Source organism: Motacilla alba, chromosome 3 (genome assembly GCF_015832195.1).
Source record: "Motacilla alba alba isolate MOTALB_02 chromosome 3, Motacilla_alba_V1.0_pri, whole genome shotgun sequence".
Taxonomy (NCBI): Eukaryota; Metazoa; Chordata; class Aves; order Passeriformes; family Motacillidae; genus Motacilla; species Motacilla alba.
The window spans coordinates 98341838-98367435 of record NC_052018.1 but is presented as its reverse complement, the minus strand read 5'-3'; the positions used below and the strand labels follow the sequence as shown (position 1 = coordinate 98367435).

The window sequence follows — 25598 nt, the reverse complement described above, 5'->3', positions numbered from 1 at the left end:
TTTTATTTGACCTTATGAAAGGTTGGGGAAGTTATTCCACCAATACTCTGATAAAGGTTGCCCATGCTTCCTAAGAGATACAGCCAAGGGAAGGAGGAAAAAAAATCCCACCACCCAAACACCCCCACCAGCAATAAAGCAGCTAGATATATCATTTAATGACTTTTGGATAGAACATCAAATTTTATTGACTAATTAATCCAGTCTACAGCTCACCCAGAGCTTTCCTGAACTAGAGAATACAGAGTACACAGATGTACAAGCACTAAGCACTGCAGAACTTCAGTGCTCCATAACTAACCATGATAAAACTGGCTCAGATAGGGGCTTTTTGTGCTTCAATTTATGGATCTTCAAGACCACCATTTCTAGAATAGTCCATGTAGCTACTAACTCTAGGGAAAAATTGTTTATGCTTATGGTGATTTGGAATGAAGAGGGGCTTTTCTGCATGCACTGGAAATTTATTTCAGGACTCTAGCTTAAAGGCACACATGCATAACCAAGCCAACTGAATGGTTGGTGGCAGACTTTGTTAAGCTGTAATTTTTTTCATTCAAGGCTGTGATTTTAAAGGGCTCCTCAGCTGCTCACTGGGAGAGGATCAGCACAGCTGAGGTCACTGGCACACCAACCACCATCTCCACATCCAAAAACTGGGAGACCCTGGCTAGATCCTGGCCTCTGGGCACACAGTTATTCCTAGGACACAGTAAATAGCCTGCAAGACAGGCAAGATTTTTAATGTGCAAGCACAGGAGAGAAGTTGGGTAAAAACATCACAGTAAGGGAGGCACACATACTTTAACATCATCCAGCCCAGCATCATGCAAGCTGGCCACAGCAACCCCAGGATCAATAAACTCTTTTGGAGTTCAATCCAAGGCATCAAAATAAGCATACTTCTGTCTCTCCTTTATCTGCTGTTGCTAAGCATTTCTACACATACCACATTTCTATAATCATAACTTTGAGGTGGGGGAAGATCATCCTCCACCATGTACACATCAAGTCAAACAGATAAAATCCCTCACCTTCCTCCTGACTCTGCCCATCCGCAAAATTCTGCATTTGTAAGGATATTAACCAAAACTGGTCACTTATCCAGAGCTGCTGATCTGGGAAGGTTTAGGACTTCTGGGTAAGGGTGAGGGAGACACAGACTTTAGTAATAGATAAAAACACAAACAAATCTGATAAACAGCTAAAAAAAGAAGGAAGGTTGATATTTATAATATAATTTGTTTTAGGAACTACTGTAAAAAGGCACATCACTGACATGATAAGACCTTCCAAATCAGTGGAGTTTATGTATACATAGGCACAAGGGGAAAAGGTTTATTTGGACTTTAAGGTTCTTCCTGTAGGATGCAGTGTTTATAAAGGGTATTTCTAGAACTTCCTGACTGCATTTGTGAGATCGTGCTCTCTGTGTGCCTCCAGTTCCCTCTCCACACCAGCCTGCCCCTCTCCTATCAATATCCCTTTAATTTTTTCATTTTATTTATTGTTTTTAACCAATCTGGTTAACTCCGCATTTCACTTCCTTCAAATAACAAGCAGAGGCTCATCTCCAGCACTGTTTAGTAATTTTCCAGCCATTCAATACACTCATGAAGTACTACTATAACAAAATGCCAAATACTTGCACAGAAAAGAAAGAAGGAAATTTTTTCGTTAAGCAGCTCTAATGGCTTAATTGTACTGCAGCCTTTTATTCTTGCTTTTAAACACAGAAAACAAGCTCTGCACTCTCTTTTTCTTCTAGTTCAACTAAACACCAAGTGCCTTTTTAAAAACACAAGGTCATTCAAGCAATGCAAGTATGAGAATTACTATTTTATAGAACTCTGTACTATTTCCTAACTCTTTTTATCTTTACAGCCACCAAACTGCATACATACAGTAACAACATATAAAGCAATGATGGGCTGCAACCAGCTTAACACCTCCCGTGCCAAGTTTCAGTCAAGGATGAATTACATTTGCAGCACTATAAATCTCCAGTGATAAAGTTTTTGCTGCAATTTCAACAGTATGTAAAATTAAAAAGCCCATCACTGAAGTATCAGTGGCTTTTCCATAATTTATAAACACACACACTTAAAATACATGAAGCATAACAAGGTCCTGAAATACAGAGATTTACACTGAGGTCTAACAGAGGTGTCTGTATCCTGGCCCTCCATTGCCACCAAGACAAGCAGGGCTTTTAATACAACTTCAAAAATGAAAATAAAAACTTTAGAAAGAAATCAGCACTAAGGAATCAGACATCTTGGTTTTTAGGAAATGTGATCATGTAAGGTGGCTGCATTGTTGAGACTGGGGAGAAAACTGGAGAAGGTAGGTCTAGGTCTGGCCCCCCAGGTCTGGCCCCCAACTTCAGCAACATGCTCTCCCCCATGCAGCTCTTTCACAGCCAATCTGCTAGCAGAGGAGGGTGAATTTCTCAGCTCATCAACATCATCAAGACCCACTGCATGGGGGTCTTGATGACCTAAGACAAAATCAGGCATTCATCACCGCACTGAACCACTGGACTTCTGACCTCAAACCCTCACCCACACAGTACACACAAACGATGGAGAGGTGCAAAGATCAAAGCATCACAGTAACCACACAAATAAATGAAACAAAAGTAAGTAATTGAACGAAAACTAAGCTACACATCTATAAACCTCCAAGCATGCTTTGAATTAACCCAGGTAATACTTTCAGATCTCTACATAATTTTTAAGAATGAGACAGTTTGTAAATAATTGCAACCCCAGAGCCAGATCCCCACAGCAGTACTGACTGTACTAGCCAGTTCTGCTGATGCCTTTCAACAGCTCTTTTATGGCATCCTTGGATCACTGGAGAACAAAAGAAATAGCTCTCCAGTATTAGAACCTGGATATGTTTCCCCTTCACAGCCCACAAGGTTTTACAAAGATGGATGTGGTGACGAGCCGCCCAGAACGCCCACCGCCACCAAGGCATGATCCCAGCTATTCACCCGCCCCTGCCTCATTCTGTCCCAACTTGAGGCAAAGCACACTCTTCCCTCTGTGCTGCAACTTGAAGCATTAGTTAGCAACCTTCTCTCAGCTCCAGGGCATACCTTTCCACTTGTAAAACCAGGTGAACAGCCAGCATGCCTTCCAAGCACTTGGAAGCCCAGGTGGGAGTGTTTGGACATGTCAGCGAAGAAATGCAGTGAGTGGAGGTAAGCCGAGCTCTCTGCTTTTAGTGAGGGGGGTTAACATGATGGGTATCTTTTTGGGCAGCATCCCCCTCAAAACAGGGACCTGCTCAAGGTGCTAGTCATTACAGAAAAAGAAGTGCTGCCAATATTTAAAGGGAGAAAGTCAGGTAGAATGAACCTTCTTCCACCTCACATATGTCCCCCAGAAAAATGCTTTCCACCACTACTATGGGAATAAATAAATAAATAAATAGCGTAAATGGTCTAGAGACTCAAACAAAAAAAGTAAATTACACTGGTGTGCTTTAGCTCAGATACTAATTGCTTCCAGTGGCATCAAATAATTCTAAACATGGACTTAATTCTTGTAAAACCACATCATTTAAGAAATGTCTTTCTGCAGGTGAGGGGAGGACCAGCAAGGAGCTAGTAGGTGAACTGTGGTGCTGCAACAGGCTCCAGTGTTTAGGGAAGAAGCTTTGTGATTTCCCACAGTGTTTTGAAACTCTGACTGCTGTACAAATGCCTCCAGTGTATTTCAAGTATTGCAATGGAAACTAATCTTGCTCTCAACTACTCGAACATGCAAGAAATGTTCTACATTTTAATGTACAGGAGGGAAGCAGCCACTTCTAGCTAGCAAGAAAAGAAGTAATGGGACTATCCAAACAGGATGTATGTATAATGCAGTTAAAAAAACCAACAAACTGTTTCCAGACCTCCTCGGGACTTCAGTGCATGTGCAGAACATGCTCCTGTCCTTGCATGGCAGCGCAGGTCCCTACAAGCCGGAAGATGTGTTTCCCATACACAGGATCAAAAGACGCTCTCAGGTTTTACAGCACATCTCCCAGTGCCAGTCTGGCAAAGAGCAGCAGCAGAGGTGGAACAGTGACCAACTCAACCCTTCGATTAAAAAGGAGGGGGAAGTGGTTACTCTCAACAAGAAACAAATATTTTTGTTCCGAGGGAGAGATGTACACAGGTAAGGAGTCCTAATGTTACTTCTGAAAGCCCGTTTATCCTTTGAATATTCACTGAAGATAGTAATTATGCCTTGCATTTTTCCTCATTTCTGTAGTACCTGGGACAAAAAGCTCTAGCTAGCAAGGAAAAAGCTTCATCACCACCCCAGTCTTCAGGTCATGGAATGCTTTTGTCCTTGCCAGACACTGCTGTCAAAGTCTGCACTTTGGGCAACTCTGCAATCCCACTTTTGGAACCACCACAGACGAGGAAATCAACTTCTATCATTAGAAAGTCCCGTAAACCCTCCTCCCCAAGCCTGCCAGTAAGAAGCTTCCTTCCTAGCTGGAATAGCCATCAGCAGTACTCAGCTGATAGACTCAAGATGTCTCCTCTGATTACATGTAGGAGCTGGGAACAAAGGGGAGAGGGGGACACAACAAGTCCCCAAAACATAGTCCTTGAAGCACAAGTTGCAAGCAAAGGAAGTCAAATAATAAAGTTATTCAAAGACTGTAAGAACAAGCAGGCTAGAAACAAAACCAGTACTTTGGTTTAAAACTCACTTTAGACCTACTGCAACTGATAGAACCTGCTGGCAGAAAAGTCTCCAACAGCCTTGAAAGCAGGTTTTGTAATAGTGCTTTTGATAGGACACCTTACTTTAAGGTGAAGCATCTGCTTCTACTGCATGGGGTAGACAGTGTTTGACTCCACTGGGTGCATGTTATAAGGATCACCTTCTCCTGATGAGAGCAGAAAATACTGCCATGAGGGTTTACCTGCAGCATGAGTCATAGAAGACCTGCTTCCAGACAAGTGTGACATGCGAAGGAATATAAATAAAATTGGGAGGAAGCAAAACAATACCCTCAAGAGTGTGGAGAAAAGGAAATGGAGACAGAAAATGAGATGGCGTGAAGACATCCTCCTGGACTTTGAGATGATGTCCACCTGCCCCCAGAGCACTTCTCTGACATCAAGCTGGAGCAGAAAAATGAGGTTTGGGAACATTTGCAGGTACGAAGACTGATGGTGATAAACCTCCCAGAACTGCTGTGCTGGTGGGCAGAAGTACAGCAGTAGTGCATTGCTTTGCTAATCTTGCTCCATCAGCAGGGCTTGCCCCTCACCCCAGCTCCCTCCTGCAGTCCTATGGCCTCCTCTCATCCAACAGTGGGGGCCAGCAGATGGTTTTCCCTGCCTTGCAAGGAACCAAATCCCGAGAAACCACATGGGCAAACCCAGCCTTTGCTCCCAAGAGCTGATGCAAAACCCAATGTGAGGGTCAGACACAGAGAGAAGGTAGCCAGCACAGCCCAGCTGCATTTCTCTGCAGATTGAGAGGGTCAGGTTTACAGCACTGAGCAAGCACCAGAAAAATAAATGATTAAAGGAAATTTGACAAGGAAAGGGGGTGGACGTGGGTAGAGAAACAGGAAGGAAGGAAAACTCAGAAGATCTTGGAAGAAAACCAATAGGTAAGAAAAGAAACAAAAAAAAAAAAAAAAAAAAAAAGAAAAAAAAAGAAAAAAAAGAAAAAAGAAAAGAAAAAAGAAAACATCAGAAATCATCAGCTGAGTTTACCCATGGCCAAAGTGGAAAGAAATGGCCAGTGCAAGCAAGATGCTGGGAGATGCTGCCCTGCTCTGCTAGTTGCCAGGCTTACAGCAGACCTCTCTTTCCAGTGCTGGGTTCATGTGACAACAGCTTCTTGCTTGCTTTTGGTAGTCTGCAGAAATGGGGACCTGCTGCAGTTCCTATCTCCTGTCAATCAACTCCACAGTCTATCTGTGCCTTTTTTAGTCAATTGACCTCTTCTATTTTACTTCTTTTTAAAATTCTACACTGCTTTAGAAGCCTAAGTCCTACAAAAATCAAATGCTCCACTAAGCAAACAGGGCATATATCAAAAACAGTCTCCAGAGCTGTACTTTTAGTTTCACTGATCTCTGTGCCCTCTCCACCCCTGCACAGCTCTTGCAAGAAAGATCACCTTGTGCTGTTACAAAAGGGGGGAAAAAAGGAAAAACAAAAAAATCCACATTTTTCAATGAATTTATTGTAGGAGCAGTTCCTATATCCATTCTGCTAGAGGGAAGGAAACTGAATTTATCGATTCCTCAAGTATGCCAGACCGTGTAAGAAAGAAAAAGAAGGTATTGAAACCAACAGTTAAGTTGTATCTCATTCCTGAGCTCCGATTTTCCAGCTTGGTCCTGAAGAAGGACAACTACCATCATCTCCCTGCAATTTGGTGGCCGACAGGAAACAATTTTGTGGTTTAAATCCAGCTAACAGCAAACCAAGCCCATGTCAAGAGCGAGCCTTGCCACACAACGCACTTTTGTTTGCAGCCTCAGGATTTAATTAAACAGGTAGATAAAACCTACCTTTTAACCCACGCTCCAGGGTGTGCCTCAGTGAGATAAAAAAAACAGGCTGCAAAAACAGGTCAAAGATGATTCCAGTGCTGGTGCAGCATCTGTGCCGCACTCAAACACCATCCCACTGCACTCCTCAAGGAGGGGAGCAGCACCAAAAAACCTCACTTTCTGGCCCAAAGGCAGGTTGGTTTAGTTTCTCTTTTTCAGTGCTGCATTTGGGTTATCCATGGGCTGCATGGGGCCATAGCAGGATCTAATGTGCTGAGAAATTAAAAATCCAGCTCCCTTCCTCTTGTGGCAACCCTCTTCCCTTCCAGTTGTCTGACTGAACACCCTCTCCATACGTCTTCCACCTACAACTTCTCTTCAAGGCATTTTCAAAACATAAGTAGAAAGAGTAGAAAGGGCAAATCCCTTCATTTTCCCCCCCTCTTCTTCATCTGACAGATCTATTATTCCCTTATAAACAACAACTTCTCCCAGAGACTGAACAAAGCAGCTACTTACATGTCATATTTTAAACAGGCATGTTTTCAGGCCAAGAAATAAACAGTTATATTTTGGCAATCCTTCATTTCCTGTCCTATTTGTGAGCGATAATGTAATAACACAGTGTGTCCCATGCCTTCCTCCCTGGCTGAAACTTGCAGCAAAGTAATTTAGCTGAATGAGCTGCCTTTAATACCTACAGAAAACTCATTAGAATGGGGCATAAATGTAGTGAAAATGAAGGGAGGGAAAATAATTTTTTTTCAGCACAAAGGGCAAACTGCAATACTGAAGGATTCAGTATTCAGAACAAACACTGCTGGTGTCTGCTCAGATGTGGAGGGAAATGAGATTTTTGGATGGTCAAAAGAACCAGCAAGAGCAAGTTAAGTCTAATTTTCTTTCCTTAGACTGGAAAAAACATATCGGTGTGATCTCACTCCACATTTTGCCGTCCTGGACACCACCACAGCAACCCTATACATATGCCACTTAACCCAGCTCGTTCAAAACCTCCGGGGGACCAGTCCTACTTGCAAACACTTGGCAGGAGCGCTCCCAGCTCACTGGAATAAATCAGGCGTGCGCTGGAGCGGCGGGGCCACTCCCGGGACACAGCCCGGCCAGGGTATCGCGGCTCCATCCCAAGCAGCGCAAGGCTGCGGACCAACACTTCCTCGTTCTCTGACCTTTTCCATTTAATTACTTCCTGTGACTTTCTTGGAACCAAGCATCGGAACGAGCAGGCGGCAGCCTCCGGGCATAACCGAATCACTTTAAGGGTTCAGCTCCATTCTCCTCCTCACAGGCGGAAATCCACGGGCAGCCCATCCTGGATGGCTTCGGAGAGGGTCGCCCACAGCCGCTCATCTTCTGGGTGCGGCGCTGCCCGAAATCCCCCCAGCGCTCAGGTCCAGCACCGCAGCCTCTGATTTATGACCTGGCATCCCCATTCTGTCCCCACCCTGCAACGTGCGAGGCAGCACGGGCTGAGCGAGGGGCAAGGAGGAAAGCAGAAATAAAGGCTGAGATGCAGAGAGAGGCACTTGCTTGGCAATGACAAACTGACCTCTAAGTATTGATCTGAAATGGTGCAGTTCTGAAGGGACCGATGAGTTTTCAGCATCCTAAGTCCTGTTTGTTTCTCTTCTCGCTTTTATAAATTGCCTTAAAACTCTAAGCGTAATTGAGCTGTTCTCAAGAAACTACTAAAAAAAAAAAAGGCAAAAAGAAGGGGGGGAAACCCTTGTTATTTACTTGAAGAGGGTTATTGTAAAAGGCATCCTGACAGTGGTCCCTTTTTTTGTAATCTGGCTGTTAACATTTGCTCACAGTGCACTCAGTGAAACAAGAATAGCTATGCAAATTAAAGCCAGACATCTAGGGCAAATAGCGCGCTATACTACCATTGTTCTGACAGCTTGAGAAAACTTATCAGGAGAGCCTGTCCTTATTTCTTTTAACACTATATATATTGGAGGGAAAAAAAAAATCAAATCACTTCACCCACCACTGAAATGAAAAAACAACCCATGAGTCACTGACTTCAGCAACACTATCAATCAATGCAAGGCTGGAAGCAAGGAGCTTACCGAGGAAACCATGGCTTACCAAAAACACCTCGCCATGCCCTACAAAGCCAAGGCCTGCACTAAACCCTGACAGCCCAACCACAGCCTCCAGGAGAGCCACCTGGGACGTGCACTCAGGTAAGGACCATGAGGCATCACTGACCCTGAAAGTCAATACATCCAGAGTCCAACAAAAAAGCTTTCAGTGGCCTGGGAATGGGTTGGGTACCAGCTCCCTGTGGTCACTAGCACTCTCAACCTCCAAGGGATCAAAGGACACAGTGCTGCTGGCTTGACAGCTGACCCCAGGAGAGGTGGCATGACCCAAGAGCTCCCACACACATGAAAACCACTAGCTGAAGCCTCTGTCAGCATGGCAGTGCAGCAGCACACGGAAGAATTCACTCCCAAAACAAACTGCAGCCTACAGTCAGGGGAAAACAATCCCCCACTTAACCATCAGAGCCAAGTGCTTGGTGTTTTACACCAACACTCACCTCTGCACCGAGCGAGCCCTGCAGGGAAACACATTTGGAACAGTATCTGGCCTCAAGATGAAGGTTGGAGAGCACCAGACTTACGTCCATTATTGGAAATGAGTTGGCCACGTTTTTCCAGCCTGTTAGGTCATGGCAATCTGCATGCAACTAGTTATTTTTTGGTATTTTTTGTTTTTTTTTTAATTATTTGTTTTGGTTTTTCTTTAAAAAAATTCAAAATAACCACGATTTTAGAAGATACATATAAACACGTATTTATAGTCTCTTCATTAAGAGCTGCCAAAATAACAATTCCTCTCAACACACATGTTGGGGTCAGAAGCCATTTCTTTCGCCACTCACATTTCTCCAGTAAATCACCCTAAAATACGTTTACCATGATGAAGGTGCAAGCATGGCACATGCCACTGATTATGATTTTTTTGGACCTCAAAACCGAGCCAAAAAGTTGCACAATTTGGACGCTGCTTTATAAGCCCTGCAAGGAGTCGTTTTAAAGCACAGTACATCCTATGGCGCTTGGCACCAACCCAGTCCTGCACGCCAGTGAGTCATTCCTCTTGACTGTCAAAACCCCGAAGGAGATAGCCAGGAACAGCCCTTGGGCCAGCGCGGCGTGAAAGAGCCCTTCCTGCCATTCCGCTGCAGTAGTTTTAGGTTTTATTTTGGGGAAGAATGCATTAAAAAAGGGAAAAGGGCACCGTCGGGCATTTTGAAAGGGTCGGTGCGGCCTCTCGGGGGTTTATTAGCAGGGAGGCGGCGGGGGGCAGCGGAGCGGGGGTGGGCGGCGGGGGGTGAGGGTGAATGGGGAGGCCGCCGGTGACCAGGTTTATGAATGCGGCGTCATGTGACGGCGGCGGCGGCCGCCCTCCTATTCACAAAACGGCGGCGGCCGGGGCGGGGATCCGCGACGTCGTGTGTTCCCCCCCCCCCCAAGGTCTGCTTCCCGACCCCCCCAGGCCCGGGGCTGCAAGGCGGGGGCGCGCACCGGTCCCCCCTCCCATCTCCGCCGCTTCCGCCTCCGACCGCCTCCACCGGGCGACCCGAGCCCCTCGGCCGGGGCGGGGAGCGGCGGCGGAGCGGGGCTGCGCCCCCTCCCTGCGGTGCCCCGGGGCCCCGCACCCCGGCGGGGCCGCGCCGCCCTCCCGGGGGTTTTTATGAATGAAAGGGCCGTATGCAAATGAGCGCGGCCCGGGGGGAGCGCGAAATGGCGGATGCGCGGGCGGGCGGCGCGCACACGAACGCGCGTGTCCGCGTCCTTCTGTCCGCCCGCGGCCGCTCCGTCTGTCCCTCAATGCACAGCGTACGGAGATGAGCGACCCGCACCGGTTCCCGCCGGGGCAACAAAGACTGGCCCCTGTTCCGTGCCCCCACCGGCCCGCCGCCCCCGGCCCCGCTCACTCGTCAGGGTAGGCTTCCTCGGTCATCTTCTCCCCGTCTAGGCTCATCCCTCGCCGCGGGCGGCCGGGCTGCGCCTCCGCATCTTCCCGAGCTTCACATGGCGAGGGAGGCCGCGCCGCGGCGGGCCGGGGCTGGCGGCCGCGCCGGGCCCGACGGCGCGGGAGCGCGGGCGGCGGCGGGGGGGGAGAAGGGGGGACTACGGCCGCGCTCGTCGCCGGGCGGCGGCGGCCGGGGGCGGAGGAGGAGGAGAGGCGGCGGTCAGCGCGCCGCGGGGGCGCGGCGAGGCGCGGCGGCGGCGGCGGCGGCGCGGGGTCCGGGCCCGGGGGAGCGGCGCAGCGCCCGGGGGCAGGCGGCGGCGCCGGGCCAGCCCCATGGCCGCGATCACGCCATGGCGGGGCGCCGCGGGGGGCGGCGGAGCGGGCAGGGAAGGAGGGAGCGGGGAGCCCCGGCAGGAAGCGGCGGCGCTGCCGCGGCCGCCGGGAGCGGGCAGGGCAGCGCCGGACCCGGGCGGGAGGAGGGACGGGAGGAGGGAGGGAGCCGCAGCGGCAGCGGCGGGGAAGGAGGAGACGCGGCCGGCAGTGGCGCCGCCCCGGCCCGGCCCCCCGAGCCCCCGCGGCGCAGCGCAGCGCCCGGGGTGCGGTCCCGCCGCGTTCGCCTCCGCCCGCTGGCGCCGCCCCCCGCGCCGCAGCCCCCGCGCCCCGCCCGCCGCCCGGCGCTGTTCTCGGCCGGGCCGGAGCGACGGGGCCCGCCCGGCTGCGGCTTGTGCCGTACGGCTCGGCCCAGATCGCCGGGTTCAGCCTCACCCGGCCCCGCTTAGCCCTGTGCAGCCGGACCCAGCAAGACCTGGCTCAGCCCCGCCAGGCCGCACTTAAAAATCACAGAATCGATTAGGTTGGAAAAGTCCTCTGAGATCATCGAGTCCAGCCTATGACCGAGCACCGGGTCAGTCAGACGGTGGCACTGAGTGCCATGTCCAGTCTTCCCTTAAACACCTCTGGGGCAGTGACTCCACCACCTCCCTGGGCAGACCATTCCAATGTCTAATGACCCATTCTGTGAAGACATTCCTCATAATGTCCAACCTGAAACTCTCCTGGTGAACCATAAGAGTGTGTCTTCTTGTCCTGTCACTGGTTGACTTGGAGAAGACCTTGCCAGATGCTCCTTTCAGGTAGTTGTAGAGAGTGATAAGGTCACCCCTGAGCCCCCTTTTCTCAGGCTAAACAACCCCATCTCCCTCAGCCACTCCTCATGAGACTTGTACTTCAGACCCTTCATCAACTTTGTTGCCCTGCTCTGGACATCTTGGCTCACCTCAACCTGACTTCTCCCAGCCTGGCTGGGTTCAGCCTAGCCTGGCTCAGCTTGGTTCAGCCAGGGCAGCCTGGCTTAGTGCAGCTCCTCGTAGTGGCTGATGAGACCCATAGGAAGCATTTCAGTACTGTGATGCCATGTGCCCTGTGAGTGGTCTGGCATCTGGTCAGTAGAAGCCCAGGGAGCTAATGTTGCTCCCACAGCAGCATGTCCCAAGGTTCAGATGCTGTTTTCTCACCATCCTTGCGCTCTTCCTGCTCCACCTTGCCTTTACAAGAGCTCAAATCTCCCCTTAAAGCCACCTTCAGAATTGCTGAGGGGTGCATGCTGGCATGCTGGGAACATCGTACAGCTTTTTTCATAGGTCAGTTCAAATGTTTTTTGCTGCAATGAACTGTGCCATAAGTGTAAACACTACCAACTTGTGTTGTGTTTGTAGCTACACCATGACATCTGCCCTCAGGACTTGCTTGGTCCACAGAGGAGGGGTAACAGGAACTGACTATAGAAAAGATAGTTTGGCCCATGAAGTTAAGTAACTAGCTGTGAGTTTTGGTTTTGCTTCCCCCATCAATTCCTCTGTGATCAGGCAATCCTGGGAGAAGAAATGAGTCTGTACCACCTAAGCACATCGCCTTGCCCTCCAGCTTTTGCAGGCCCCTCCATTGCAGCATCCCTTTCCCACTGCAGGTAGGGAGATGTGTCATCTCTGCTCTCTTTGCATTGGGATATTCAGTCTCGTTATGGCTGCAGTTCCTAAGGGAGTCACATACTGATTTAACTTTCAAGTCTAGTCTCTGGGATTTAGTCTTGAAGGGGCCTTCAGATTTTGGTGTGGAAATTGTGTTTCTGCTCCATTGGGTTTCAGTTTGTAAGTGCTGTAAATTTTCTTTTCAGGAACAGAAGTGGAAACTCGGAGAGAAACCTGAGGACTGCTAGTAATGAGATGGAGGCAAGAGCTGATGAAAGCTTTGAGGTCTTCTCCTCAGGGAGAAGCAGTGTGTCCTTTGGAGGTGGTACGAGAATCTGCAGCTTTGTGGCACAATATTACAGTAACATTCCTGTCACTGCTAGAGGTTTGGCCATAACACCAGATAATGTGTGAGAGTGCAAGCCTGCTGCCCTCCTTTTGGCAGACTTTGGGTGCTCTTCCGGGTGGCAGTGCTGCCTATTCCCCCCACCCCCTTCCCACCCATTCCTTTGCAAAGCCCGCTTTGTCACCCCTTTGGCTGTGCTAATGCATCCCCCACTGAGGAGTGACACTGCTGGATCTGCTTAATGGTCCCAGCTAATAATACCCCCCAATACCTCTTTCTTTTGGAAAGTTATTCAAGGATCCAGCTTACAGAATTGCATGATAAACATCTTGGCAAAGCTGAGCTGGCAGCAAAAGGAGGTGTCAGGGCAGGAGTAAGTGGTTGGGGGCAAGGAAATGGCAGGAAAGTCTTCAGCTGCCATACAATAAAAGACCAGATGTAATGATTTGACAAAGTTCCACCCATCCTATGTCTTTTTTTCCCCCAAAGGATGCTGAGATTGCACAGACCTCTAACATCTTCAAAATCTTTCATGCCAAAGAGTTCTGTGATTAGCAGTAACATTGATGTGCCTGAAGTGGGGAGCATGGCATTTAGCAGTTGGTTACTACAGAAGCAGAATATGGGGAGAGTTATAGCCCTGTGAAAAACCCAGGGCACAATCATGTAATTAAAAGGCCATTATAATGGTTATACCTCTGAGATGGACTGGGTATTAATCACTGTCTGATTAATACTTGAGAGCTTGTCTGTGTGATCTGGATGTATTTTTATGTGCTTATGTTGTGTGTGCACATATTTACCCCGATGGTGAGAAACAAATGTGTCTGAGGCTTGGAAGCTGAAGTTTTACTTGATCTAGCTTCTTGAGTCATTTCCTGTGGATTTGCAAGATCTCTTATTTGATCTCTGCTTTCACTGTCCTGCCAATTTGCAAGCTGCTATGCGATTTATTCTCTTAATGATTTCTCTCACTCACTGCACAATCCTCTTACTATTACTTTCACTGAAGCATTGAATTTTATTTTTCTAATATTCAGGTTACTGTGCCGGTTCTTGTAAGCGTGTTGGAGCTGACTGACTTTTCTGAATGAAAAGGCTCTCTCTCAGAGGTGTGATGTCTGTTTGTGCATTGTGTTGTTTGTACACAGAGCTTCTGCTCAAACACAGAGTAGCGCTTCCCTGTGATGCGATCGTTAAGGTACCTAGAATTAATTAGCCTTTGGTGGCAGAGCTTCAAGGCAGCAGCTCCTGCATACTAACGATTTGCCTGCTATGACTGTCCTGTATTTTATATTCAAAAGAAACATTTATTTTTCACAGTAATACTTTAGCTGTTGCAGAGAAACTTGTTTCTGCTTGGATTGGAATAAACTTCCCTGAGTGCTGTTACACCTTTAGCTAGCACTTATTTAGGGTGAGAACCACTGGAATTTGAAGTGTCAAAATTTAGGATGGCATTTACTGCAGGCTTGCAACGTAACCTCCAGTCTTCACTTACTCTCACTTGTAAAGCCTTTCAGCCTTTGAGCTGAAATCTTCTGCACTGTTGATTTAGGAACCCAATTATGAATGTTGGTACCCTGTTGACTGTGCTGAATTCAATGATTTTTCCACTGACTCACTTGGTGACTTTGAATGAGTGAGGAGTGGAAGTCAGCAGTCCTGAATCATGCCATCCTCCAGACAATTACCCCCCTCCCCAATAATTCTTTCGAGCAGCAATCATATTTTAAAAGCAATGATTACATCTGTATTTTTCCCCATCATAATTGCTCAGAATTTAAGAGCTACAAAAACAATCTGCAACATTTCAAGTCAGTGTAAAGTCTCTCAGGGCTGACACTTTTTGGGAGGTCACAGAGTTTGGAAATACAGAGGTTTTTTTTCAGCAGGAGTAGGATTTTAGCATGTAGTTTGGAGAGTTGTTGGGATCCTTTTTGGGCACCTGCCAGAGGAAGAGGATGTGGAGAGCTCCTTGCAGTCTTCCCAGGATGTCCTTTTGGAGGCTGGTAAGATAGAGCAGGCAAGCAGAACGGACCCTTGCTGCCAGATGAGCAGACTATTCCACTTCTCCATTTTTCGGTTTTTGTAAACCTGCATTTTACTAGGACAGAAAGTTGAGGTGATCTCTGCGCCATTGCCTGTATGGCTTTTCTGGATACTATGGGATCAACTTGGGTAACAGCAGCAAGTGTGCTGAGGGCTGCGAAGACATTGACCAGTGCATGCAGTCAGGCATGAGTCATGCCTGTGGGACAAATCTGGTGTCATTCGTAGCTGTGTTCCTCAAACATCGTGCTCTCCTTCATCCTCTCCCAAAATAAAAGCAAAGTTTATTGAAATGGGGTGATGGTGAGGAAAGGCAGTATTTTCAAAACCCTTGCCTTCCTACTGGGCATTCCGTTGCCCTCTTAATATTCAGTAGTAAGTGATTTATAGCCACCCTGACATGGTGGTTTGGTGTTTCCTTTGTGTGCATAACTTCCTTTTGATATAAAGGGATGATAACAAACCTAAATTGTAGTCTCACAAGCACATGACACTTTGTGGTGCAGATAGCAGGAAAATGCTCTAATCTTGAGTTCAACACTTCAGCCTACCCACCCCCAAATTTCACCCTGCTGAGAGGGTGGCATTAGCAGGTTTAGTGAGACAGCAGTGTTGGTGGGGGTGATTCTTTCACATATAGTGGTGCAGAATGATGGTTTTGGGAGTGCTACTAGAGTCAAGTCCCTAGCATGGACTCAACAAGAGATGGGTGCACAGCTACTTCTTGAACTTTTTTGCATACCTTTTTGTGCTTAATGCTTGGAAGGAAAAACTGCTGCAAAACCTTCACTTTCTGCTGCCAGTTCTGCAGTGGTGCTTTGCTCCTGCGTGTTCCCGACTCAGCATGCCCTGGCCCATCAAATTGAAAAATAAGCATGCAGGAACTTTGCAAGTGTCACCGCAACCTCAGGATTAGTCCTAAACCCAGGCTACTTTTGGCATGAGGGAAGGGCTGCTCTTCTCTCGAGATGCCGTTCCACCCTTGAGAGGTTTCTGCATTTTTGATACAGTTATTTCCAGGGCCTCATGAGAACTGAACAAATAGATGCCAAATAATCTGGTTTTACTTCAGGAAGCACAAAAGTGCATGGATCTCGGAAAAACACCGGAGTTGTGCACACCTTTGCCTGCCCTCCTTGGGGGTCATTTGAATCAGGTTTGAACCTTTAAGTGTATTTCAGAAAGCTGCCTTCTGATAGCCAAACTTCACTTGGGTGCTCCTCCCTTTCTCTCACAGCTATTGTGAGACCATCCCCTCTGAATACTCATGTTCCCTTTATTGCAAAGCTCTTTGATCAGCCTCGGCAGGTGACATGATGAACAGTTGACTGACTACTTTGGCAAAACCAGTTTTTGTGGCTTGACCTCCTTTTCACACACGGTGTCTTGCTGTGAGTGCAGGGTCCTGTTCAGTGTCTGAGTGGTTATAATTGCTGGTTTACGCAGTCTAGACCTGGTTGTGGGAGAAACCCCTGCACAGGTATCAATCAGGAAAGGCTTCTGGAGTTAAATTAAGCATTTGAAATATGGAAATGCTGACATGGCTGGGTCAGATGTTTGATGGTACACAGGGGAAATGAGTTGTATATACCCTGCCTGTATCCTCATTTACTCAGCCCTTGGCTTCAGGGCTGCTCAGTGACACTGACCCACTGCATCCTTTACAGATGCTAGGCCATATTTAATTTCAAAGGGTGCCAGTCCACCCTCTTCTCCAGGCAGATATTTTCCCTTGTGTCAACATCCTCATAACAACTCCAGCTAGGCAAATATAGCACATGCTTTATGAGTGTCCTGGAAGGACTCAGAGGTAGAGAGTTAGAGCTAAAGAAGTCTCATGGTTAACCCCATGCACCACTGAATAGCTTTGGGATAAGTCGCAACACATGATGAGGAACCTGGGAGGAGAGTTTAATAGTCCTGCAGAGAGCATCTCCTTAGACAGCCACCCTCCAAGATGTTCCCAAGGATTCCCATGGAAAATAATCCTGTGCTCCTTTTATGCTCTGGTAATCACACACATATTATGCTTCCCTGCCAGTTCTAAGGAGAAAAGTGATTAGTCACTCCACACAAAAACCTTTGGGGACTGTACATATACTCCACTATGGATGCCAGCTCCATCTAGAAGGGAATGAAGACTCACAGCTCTGCTCTGTGTGGTTGTTAACAGAAGCTGCTGTTTGCAGGTACTGGATGCAAGCAAGCTGCTGTTTGCAGGTGCCCTCTGCCACCTCCATCCCCAGCAGTGTTTGCTGTCAGGCTTAACAAAGCCCAGAAGTGCAAGCCCAGTTTATGAGAGCTTCACATCTACAAGACCAAAAGCACAAGCCTGATCCTGCTCACAGAGCTCCCTTGTTTTAAGACAGTAGACTCTCCAGTCTCTTAGAAGAAAAAAGAAGGGCTGGTTATTGCTGGATGTCTGTTTTGACCTTAAAAGCTGAAAGTGAAAACAATCCAAGATATGGGGCATGCTGAAATGGCAGTTGAAGGGCCTTTTTTGTTCCTTCTGCAGTTAATGCCATTGTGCTAAAATTGCATGCGGGTGGGAGTGGGGGTTAATTTAAGGTTTAGTGTGACCAAGAAGAATTATTTAGAAAATAGCAAATGGACAGCATTCTGAAAAATGAGCTTCACTTCCCTAACCAGGAGTACTTGACTTAAGTTGATGATACTATGAAGGAAACCTCCATATCCATGTCAGGTAAACATTTGCCTTTGACTCTGTTTTTCTCTTCAAGTCTAGAAACCCCAGCATTTACACTTAAATGGATGTGCTGTAAGCTATGTTTAGGAAGATAATTTCATCCCCTCCTGCATGTACTTTTACACATGATAATTATTTGACTGTAGCTTTACAAAGTATGGCTGGAGGGATGGTTTGAAAGGGAGGAGTTACATGGCACTGATGATAACTTCCTGATTCAGCCCTACTGAAGGCAGTGGCAGCAGGATCAGACAATCCAGAAGATATATTTTATTTTAAATAGCCATTATGGACCTTCAGTGACTTATGGTAAATTCCTGCCTTCTGATTTCATGCACTGGAGAACATACATGTATGCTGGAATCATGCATGTCTTCAGAGTCACGTGTTCAATGTGAACACGAATCTCTGCATTTTGTCGCCATTAAAAAAAAACCAAAAAACTAACAGAGAGCTAGAGAGCTTATGAAGATGGCATTTTAGTGAATGATGGTATTTTTTTAATACCATTGGTTTTGTCTTCATCAAACATATCACAGACTCTGGGCTTTTCCTTTATTTTTTACATTCTGCTTCTTCTCACCCACTTGATCTGCTCCTTCCATACAACTGGAGTTGTAGTCCAAAACACATGGAGGGGTGAAAGAACTGCTCTATAACCACATGGTCGGGATGCAATACCTTGCACATAACTGCTTCTCTTTGTGTCAAAGACATTACCACACTACCAGTATTTAATTTGTTACCACACAAAATGCTCTGGATAGCTGTGACATTGAAGCACTTCCTATAAATTGGTTCCTGCTCAGCTCTAAAGAGATTTGGGTCTTCTCTTTGATGTTTTTCAGTCTAAAAAAGTACAAAGGTGAAAGCTTTTCCACAAGGCTTGATCAAAATATTGTGAGATGGCAGTCTAAATTTTGGCCTCTCTCTGGCTTGCAGGCAAAGCAGGACAAGTCTTTGTTTTCTTCAAAGAAACAGGGATGGCTGTTTTTAAAATCCTGAGAGGGCAGAAAGCAGAGATGATTTCCACCCTCCTGTGTCAAGGTCAATTCTATCCCCTCTGCAGCTGGACCTACTCTAGTAACAGGATGGGCAAGGCACCTTTTGAGAAAGGTCACCAGAGCCTGTTGTCCTGTGCTTTTTAAGGAATGCAAGCAGTGGTAAGGGCTTTGTGCCACTACCATTTAGCTGTCACCAATATCACAGGCAGAGCTTTCTTAGATCATACTGTCTCCTATTGCAGGAAGCTGTGGAAACTCTGCAGTAACTTTGCTGCACACAACTACCCCAAAAGGGGCTTTGACCTTTTAGCAATGGCACTTCATTATACAGTATTTTCTTATATTGATTTTTCAAGTATTGGGGTGGAGATAATCACTGAGAAACATGAGATTTGAAAAAAAAATTGTAAAATATAATAATTTATATATCGTGACTTTTGATTTAGTTAGCGTATCTATGTAATCATGTCTGATCTTATATGCTAATTTTTATTTGTATCCTTCACAGTCATTTGTACATGTGGAGGAGAGTGTTGGTCTTCCATTACAGCAGAAGGAACTACAGCCCAAAAAGATGCCTGGGTTTCAGGAAGAGGATTCAAACTCAGGAACATTTGGGAGTCATTTAAGACAGGAAGACAACATCCACTCGAGTTTAATTCCCTGTGCTTGTTTGTATGTGTCTAGTTGCTTGGCTGTGAGTGGTGCATAAGTCACCTGAGACTCTCCATTCCTCTGTAATTTACTGTTGGAAAGGACAGAAATAAATTCTAAAAAATTTCTGAGACATACCAGAATCACTCCAAACTTAAAAGAATTTTGGAGTAAAGTTAAATGCTTCAAGCCTAAATAGCATGCTGCTAATTATGTCCTTATAGTTTATATCATCATGGATTAAAATGAAATGCTGCTGTGAAGGTGCCCCATCAAACAGAACATGGTTGTAGTTGTTTGCCTTGTGTGGCCTGAGTAAAAGTGCATTTCCGCCCTAGGAAAATCCTTTATGCCCTGATTTCCAAGTTCAAAAATAACTCTCTACAGATGAAACACGTTTTTCACCCTTTAAACTAGTGTTTTCACCTACAAATACTTGCTGGCTAAACAACAGCCCTTTCCTTTGCACTTGTGCCAACATGCAACTTGGATAAAGAACTAAACTTAGATTCATAGTCATAATGCTTCCACTGACTTTTTTGGTTTTGTTTTTTTTAATAATGACTGTAAGACATGTGCCATCTCTCTCCCAAATTTTAATCTTTCTAATGAAGGTGTGTTTGAAGAAGGCACACCCTTCAGAAGATGTTTTGTGGTATTGTCTTTAAGCCTTTAGTGTTGAGGACCAGCTGCCTTTTCAATTTTAAATGCACTTTTCAGGGTCTTACATCACAGAGACCTAAATTAAAACACACTTTTCATAAAGAGGTGCAGCACATGCATTCATCCTGGAAATTGCACTGCGACATGAAAGATATCCAAACCCTACATGTAATTTTGAAGATGAGCAAGCCTTGGCCTTTCAGATGTCCCACGTCAGGGTAGTGCACCCATGTCCCGCAAAATTGTAAGCTTCTGAATCATGGAAGCTGAATCTTAAAGGCTCTAATTCCCACTGAATTAGAGGTGTTTGACTATGTGTGTGGCTGTGAAAATTAAGTCCAGTGCTGGATCGGGGGTGGCTGACTGCCTGGTGCATGTGAGCCTACACAGGAACACCTGTGGTCCAACACCCAGGGTGACCCAGGGAGATGCAGAACTCAGTGATGGGCGCTCTCACTTTGTGCCTCCCAGCTCATCCTCCACATGTTATTCAGGCTCAGGGATCAGGATCTGGTGGCTCCCCATGGCATGAAAATTTTCTTTAGTGGTTTGCAGGCTGAGGAGAGCTGGTCATGCCTTGTATAAAGAATTATCTGATTAGTTCTAGATGTCTTTCTCCTAATTAAGGTTACTGGAGAAAATTTTTCTTCTCTAGTATGGTGGTACACACCAGGAGTAAGACCACTGCACCTTTATTTCGGATGTATATACCATGGTGAGAGCAGCAGCTGGTCTTTAACTTCTCTCCCTGCAGCTATGGAAACCTTGCCACAGGCTGTGCACCCCTGCAGAAACAGAGACCTCCTTTTGGGGTTCATGGGTTTAATGTCAAATTCTCTCTCCATATACATGGCTCCCAGGAACCAAACAGTAGCTTCAGAGAGCAATCAGCTTCATTAGCCTGCAGGTATACAGAGGGAACCCCCAAACTTCAGCCTGAATGAGACTTCCCTTCCTGCCTCTATTCAATGTCAGTTTCACTTGCAACTGTTCAGGGGAAAGATTTTTTTGCAATCTCTTTCAACTATCAGATACTGGCAATCCCTCTCCTGGAGTGCTGTGGTTGGAGAGTATCGTGGGCTAACTTGGAAGGGCAAGGCTCTCCCATATCTAAACAGTGCAGTAAAGTATTGCATTGAGTATAGTTACTCAGCCTTCTGTAGGGTTACTGGGCTCAACACAATGTCCTAGCCAAGCTCACAAGGAAGAGGAAATATGGGAATATACACCACCAGAAGACGCTGTCTCCCTTGACATTTTTGTCTGTAAAACAATGTCTTACAGAGTGTTTTTAACTGAAAGGTGTTGTTGGCCTCTTTCCTTTTCATTTTTTGACTTCTGTTTCCTGTAGGAGGATCTCTGGAATTCCTTAATGTTGTCATCGAGTCCTAGGGAATTTTTTTTCCCTCTTTTAGCTGTGCTACATCTCCCAGGTTGCCAGCAATGCAAAATTGCTGAGGGAAGACATTTCTGTTTAAACTGGAAGCCATGAATACAAGAGCTTATCCTCCCAGAGGAAATGTTGTTTTTACTTCCATGTACCCAATCTTACATCTTTGCTTTGTACTCAGGTATTTTCACTTGATACTTCCCAGTTTCCTGGAAATTCTGATTTACTCTCTTGCTGAATCTGTGGAACAAGATACCAAATCCATCTTACTTGGAAAAAAATATTAAAGAAAGAACAATAAAATCTTAATTGAAACATTTTGCTGAAAAAATGTCACAGCATAGTGATTTTTGAAACAAAAGCCAAATAAATACTTTTTGCTTTTCTAAACTAGGAAAAGAAATGCATATGTATACCCATTCAGTTGGAGTGGAACTGGAAAATCTTTGTTTCATATGCAGTGCCAGCTTCAGGAAAAGGAGAGCCTGGCTTTGTCCTCTTATGTGTATCTATGTGTCTTTGTTATCAATATTTAGCAGTCAGTCTTGGGTAGTTTTACTGTGATGTTGAGGAGAAGGCTGCAATTCCAGGCACTAAGGTGGCTCCTTTGGAAAGGCTGAAATGTGGCTGCCTGCTCTTAGGTACCCATGAACTTCTCTAAAACCACAGGGACTCTGCACCCCACTTCTTTCTAACTCAGGACAACCAGGTGTCCAAGGCCCAGGTCCATTCTGAGGTCCTAACAAGCATCTTTGGGATATTGTTTTGTCCCAATTTTTTTTTTTTCCTGGATATGGTTTTTCTCTCCAGCAAGCCCTTCTTCATCTGCAGTGATCTTCTTCCACATCGAGAAGACAGGAGTCTCCCATGCAGGAGACTTGTGCCTCACCCACCTCACCCACCTCACCACACTCCCCAACTCCCTCACCACCCTCCCTTCATTATTTCTTTCTCTCTTTAGAGTCATCACCCAACTATGAGCTTTGTAACATCAGTGCATTTATACCCCTGCTCTCTCAGATCTCAAGGGATAAGTTCCCTGTCAGTCCCACCCAGAGGGATGATTCCTGTGTGTGCAATGACTTTAGGGTACATCATGCAGAACCTCAGTCCAGGATTCCCTGGCCAAAACTGAGACACCACGTTCCCTTCCACGATGTGAAAATGAAAGTAAGCTTGGCCATAGCAAAACCACAGAGCAGTGGTGAAGCCTCCAGTGTTGGTGGAGATGGTGTAAAGTACCCAAATCTTTACTTCAGATTTTCAAGGGGTGCAAAATACATGGACGTGTCTGTCAGCAAGACTTCCAGAGGGACAAAATGTCACTGGGATCCCCACTATGAAAAGCTGCTGTAAGGTCGGTGACACAGGATTTCTGCAAGCTGGTGCTTATCTTGTAGACAAATCTTCTGGGGGGTGAAAAGTCAGACACACACGCACACAGGTACAGTGAGCACAGCTGTCTGCTGTGGGGCTGTAAGGAACTGACGGAAACCCACGACGAAGATGCAAAAAAACCCCAAAAATGTAAAAGGGGAAAGGCGGGAGGGAAGAAGCTGTTTTTCTCAAAGCTTGGCTGCCCTTGCAAGCAGAGTAACATCACAAAAGAGACACATGGTTAGGCAGGTTTAGACCGTAAAATCCTTTTGGAGTTCTATAGATGGTGAAGTAGAGGGGAAGAAACTTCGCTGCACACCTGTGCAGTGGTTAATGTGATGTTTTTAGGAGAGTTCACCCATGAGTAGGCACAGCAGCTTGCTGTGCTGATAAAGCTCATTTCTGCTCTGGAGTTAGACAAACTGAGCCATGGGAGCAAATCAACTCACCAAAGCCACACAGTAAATGTGACAGAGGTAGAAGGATTAAAACTGAACAGATTCACATTTACTTCACTCATGTGAAGACAGAACCTGCATTGAGCATTTTAGAAGCTCTTGAAATTCTTAAGTCAGGTGGCCTGGATAATACTGACTCCCTTATGTAGAAGTTAAGGATGGAGTAAAATGGAGTACTTGAGGGCTCAGTTTGGCCCAAAGGAGCAAAGGTTTGTTGCTCACTCCACAAAGCAGAGAACAAAACCTCTGAAAGACATGGGGAAATAATAGCTGCTTCAGTTCAGGGGCTGAGCTGGGAAAAGGAGAGTAAAAGAACTAGATTGCATCAAAGCAAAAGAAATGGTAATTTTTCCTCTTTCCTTTTTTTTTTTTTCCACTTGTTTTTCTTGGGGGAAATGGGAAAAAAACCCAATATGTTATTTTGGGTCAGCCCAAATTGCATTTTGAATGTAACATTTTGTTTGGAGGTTAGTTGCCCCTCTTGTTTCTCACACTTTCTTTTATTTCATGTCTCTTTTGAGTGGAAAATGCCACTTTAAAATAACAAATCAGAGAGTTGTGTTTAAGAGGCAGTGAAATAGAATTCTCTGGGATTTTCAAAACAATTTCTTTCAAAAAATGTAGATATGTATGTATTTCCTCCATAAATTTTTGGGTGCAGTTGAAAATGTTTGCCGTGTTTCATTCATATTGGAAACTCCAAAATTGCATGGTTTGGGTTTGTCCTTTTTTCCTTAGGTATTTTAGGGATTTTTTTTTTTTGTCTTATTCAATTCCTGCTGAAGGAATTGCTTCTGCAGAAACAACAAAAGGGAGCTGTGTAACCTGAGGAATGGGAGATTTCAGGGAACAGGACAGGGTTACAACAGCACCTGGGGCAGAGGCCAGTGTATGGCTGAAGGCAAAAGCATGAGCAGCGCTCTCTTGTTTCCCAGCAAAGCTACTGAAGAAACAGCAGTGAGGAAGGAGTTGAGGCAACAGGGGATGGATGTGTACAGCTTTACAGTATTCAGTTTTAAGTGGCTGTGCCACTGGAGACTGATTTTCCATCAGCCAGATCACTGTCACAAGCCTTGCATCCATATTTTCTCAGTTTGCTGGCAGGCCCTAGAGAGGTAGATCTGTCAGATCATGGAAGGGATGTTGGGGGCTAATTTTATTCTTGTGCAGCCCCTCCCCTGTGGGGAATCTGCAGGGCTCTCTCCTTTGGTTGGGTTTGCCCTGTTAGGGCTATGGAGGGAGAGAGGTGCCCTTGGAGCTGCTACCCCTCTACTCCACATCTGGGCTTCCTTGCTCTCCAGGCAGGCTCGAGGTGTATGGAAGAGCAAAATGCCTTGTGCTCGCTCCAGATAAGAGAGGTGATGCTGATAGGGGTGAGGGAAACAACCCAAACAACTGACTGAAGCAGAATGTGGTTTGCAGCACAAGTGTTGGCCTGACTTGTCAGCACTGTGAAGCAGGGGCAGGTGAGAGCTGCTCCAGGGGTACCACACTGCACTACGTTGTCCAGTGGACAGTCAGGTCCCAGAGCTTCTCTTTCCAGCCATAACATCCACTGTGGAGGCAGTAGCCCTTTAAAACCAGATGCAGGGTAACTGGCAGCTTAGGTGACAGGCATTTCCTTCCCAACCAAGAAATAATGCTGTGTGCTTTGACTAGCAGGGGAATTCAGACATTCTGAATTCAAGGCATTTTAAGATAGAAACCCCTTCTTCTGATTTTTCCAAAGCTGGCCACCTGTGGCTTTCTATGTTTGCTGCATCATGAGATGCTTTGCAATGAAGTGGTGGGGTCTCAGCAGGCCTTATTCTGTCATTGGAACAATGGAGCACAGACTTTCTTTATATCCTGGAGGGCATCAAATAATAAGAACAAGAAAAGTTGTCCAGCTGTGCTTCAGCTGGACTACTTTTCTCTTTTCATTTTTTCAGTCAGTCTTACTAGACAGTGTTGCTGTCTGACTCACTTGTCTTCTGAGAAGGATACTTAAAATGTAAATAGAAAACTTGTTTTAAGAAATGGCATGTGACTAGCATGAAGAAGTAAGAATTACCCCTGCTGGAATAACCTTCCTTTCATTGGGATTATATTAGGGAGGAATTTGGTCTGCTCCTTGGCAGCTCCGTGCACAAGCTGGCCGTTGTTATTAAAATCTAGAAACTCATTCCTAACCTTAGTCACCTCAGGTGATTTGCACTTGAAAAGATCACACAGACTGGTAAATTTGGGAAGGATACATAAAGGACTAGCAACAGAACCTGCCTTCTGGCTGGTGAGGGCTGAGGATACTCAGATTTCTTGGCAGTGCTGGGATATTCCCTAATTCAGTTTAACCCCCTACAAAGTCCATGTAGAGGTGAAGAATTGCAGGCAAAATCCACTGGCTGGTCCCCCAGCTCAGAAGACTGCCTGGAGGTGGCTGTCATGGCTCAAGGTGT

General features: G+C 46.1%; 1 protein-coding gene and 1 long non-coding RNA gene across 3 annotated transcripts in view; one reads left to right on the top strand and one right to left on the bottom strand.

Moving 5' to 3' along the window:
- The window catches only part of SPRED2 (sprouty related EVH1 domain containing 2), a 59880-nt gene extending 48611 nt beyond the window's left edge, over nucleotides 1–11269 (bottom strand). Inside the window, exon 1 of the mRNA XM_038131286.1 lies at nucleotides 10505–11269. Coding sequence (XP_037987214.1) covers nucleotides 10505–10551 — 47 coding nt within the window. The 5' untranslated portion in view covers nucleotides 10552–11269. The remainder of the gene's footprint in view (nucleotides 1–10504) is intronic.
- Nucleotides 3430–21683, top strand: LOC119698775. 2 transcript variants are annotated; one of them, XR_005256240.1, is made up of 4 exons: nucleotides 3430–10512; nucleotides 12716–12834; nucleotides 13896–13967; nucleotides 19127–21683. It is a non-coding gene; the product is annotated as an uncharacterized LOC119698775 (long non-coding RNA). The 2 variants fall into 2 exon arrangements; XR_005256241.1 differs by lacking the exon at nucleotides 13896–13967.
- Nucleotides 21684–25598: the final 3915 nt, after the last annotated feature.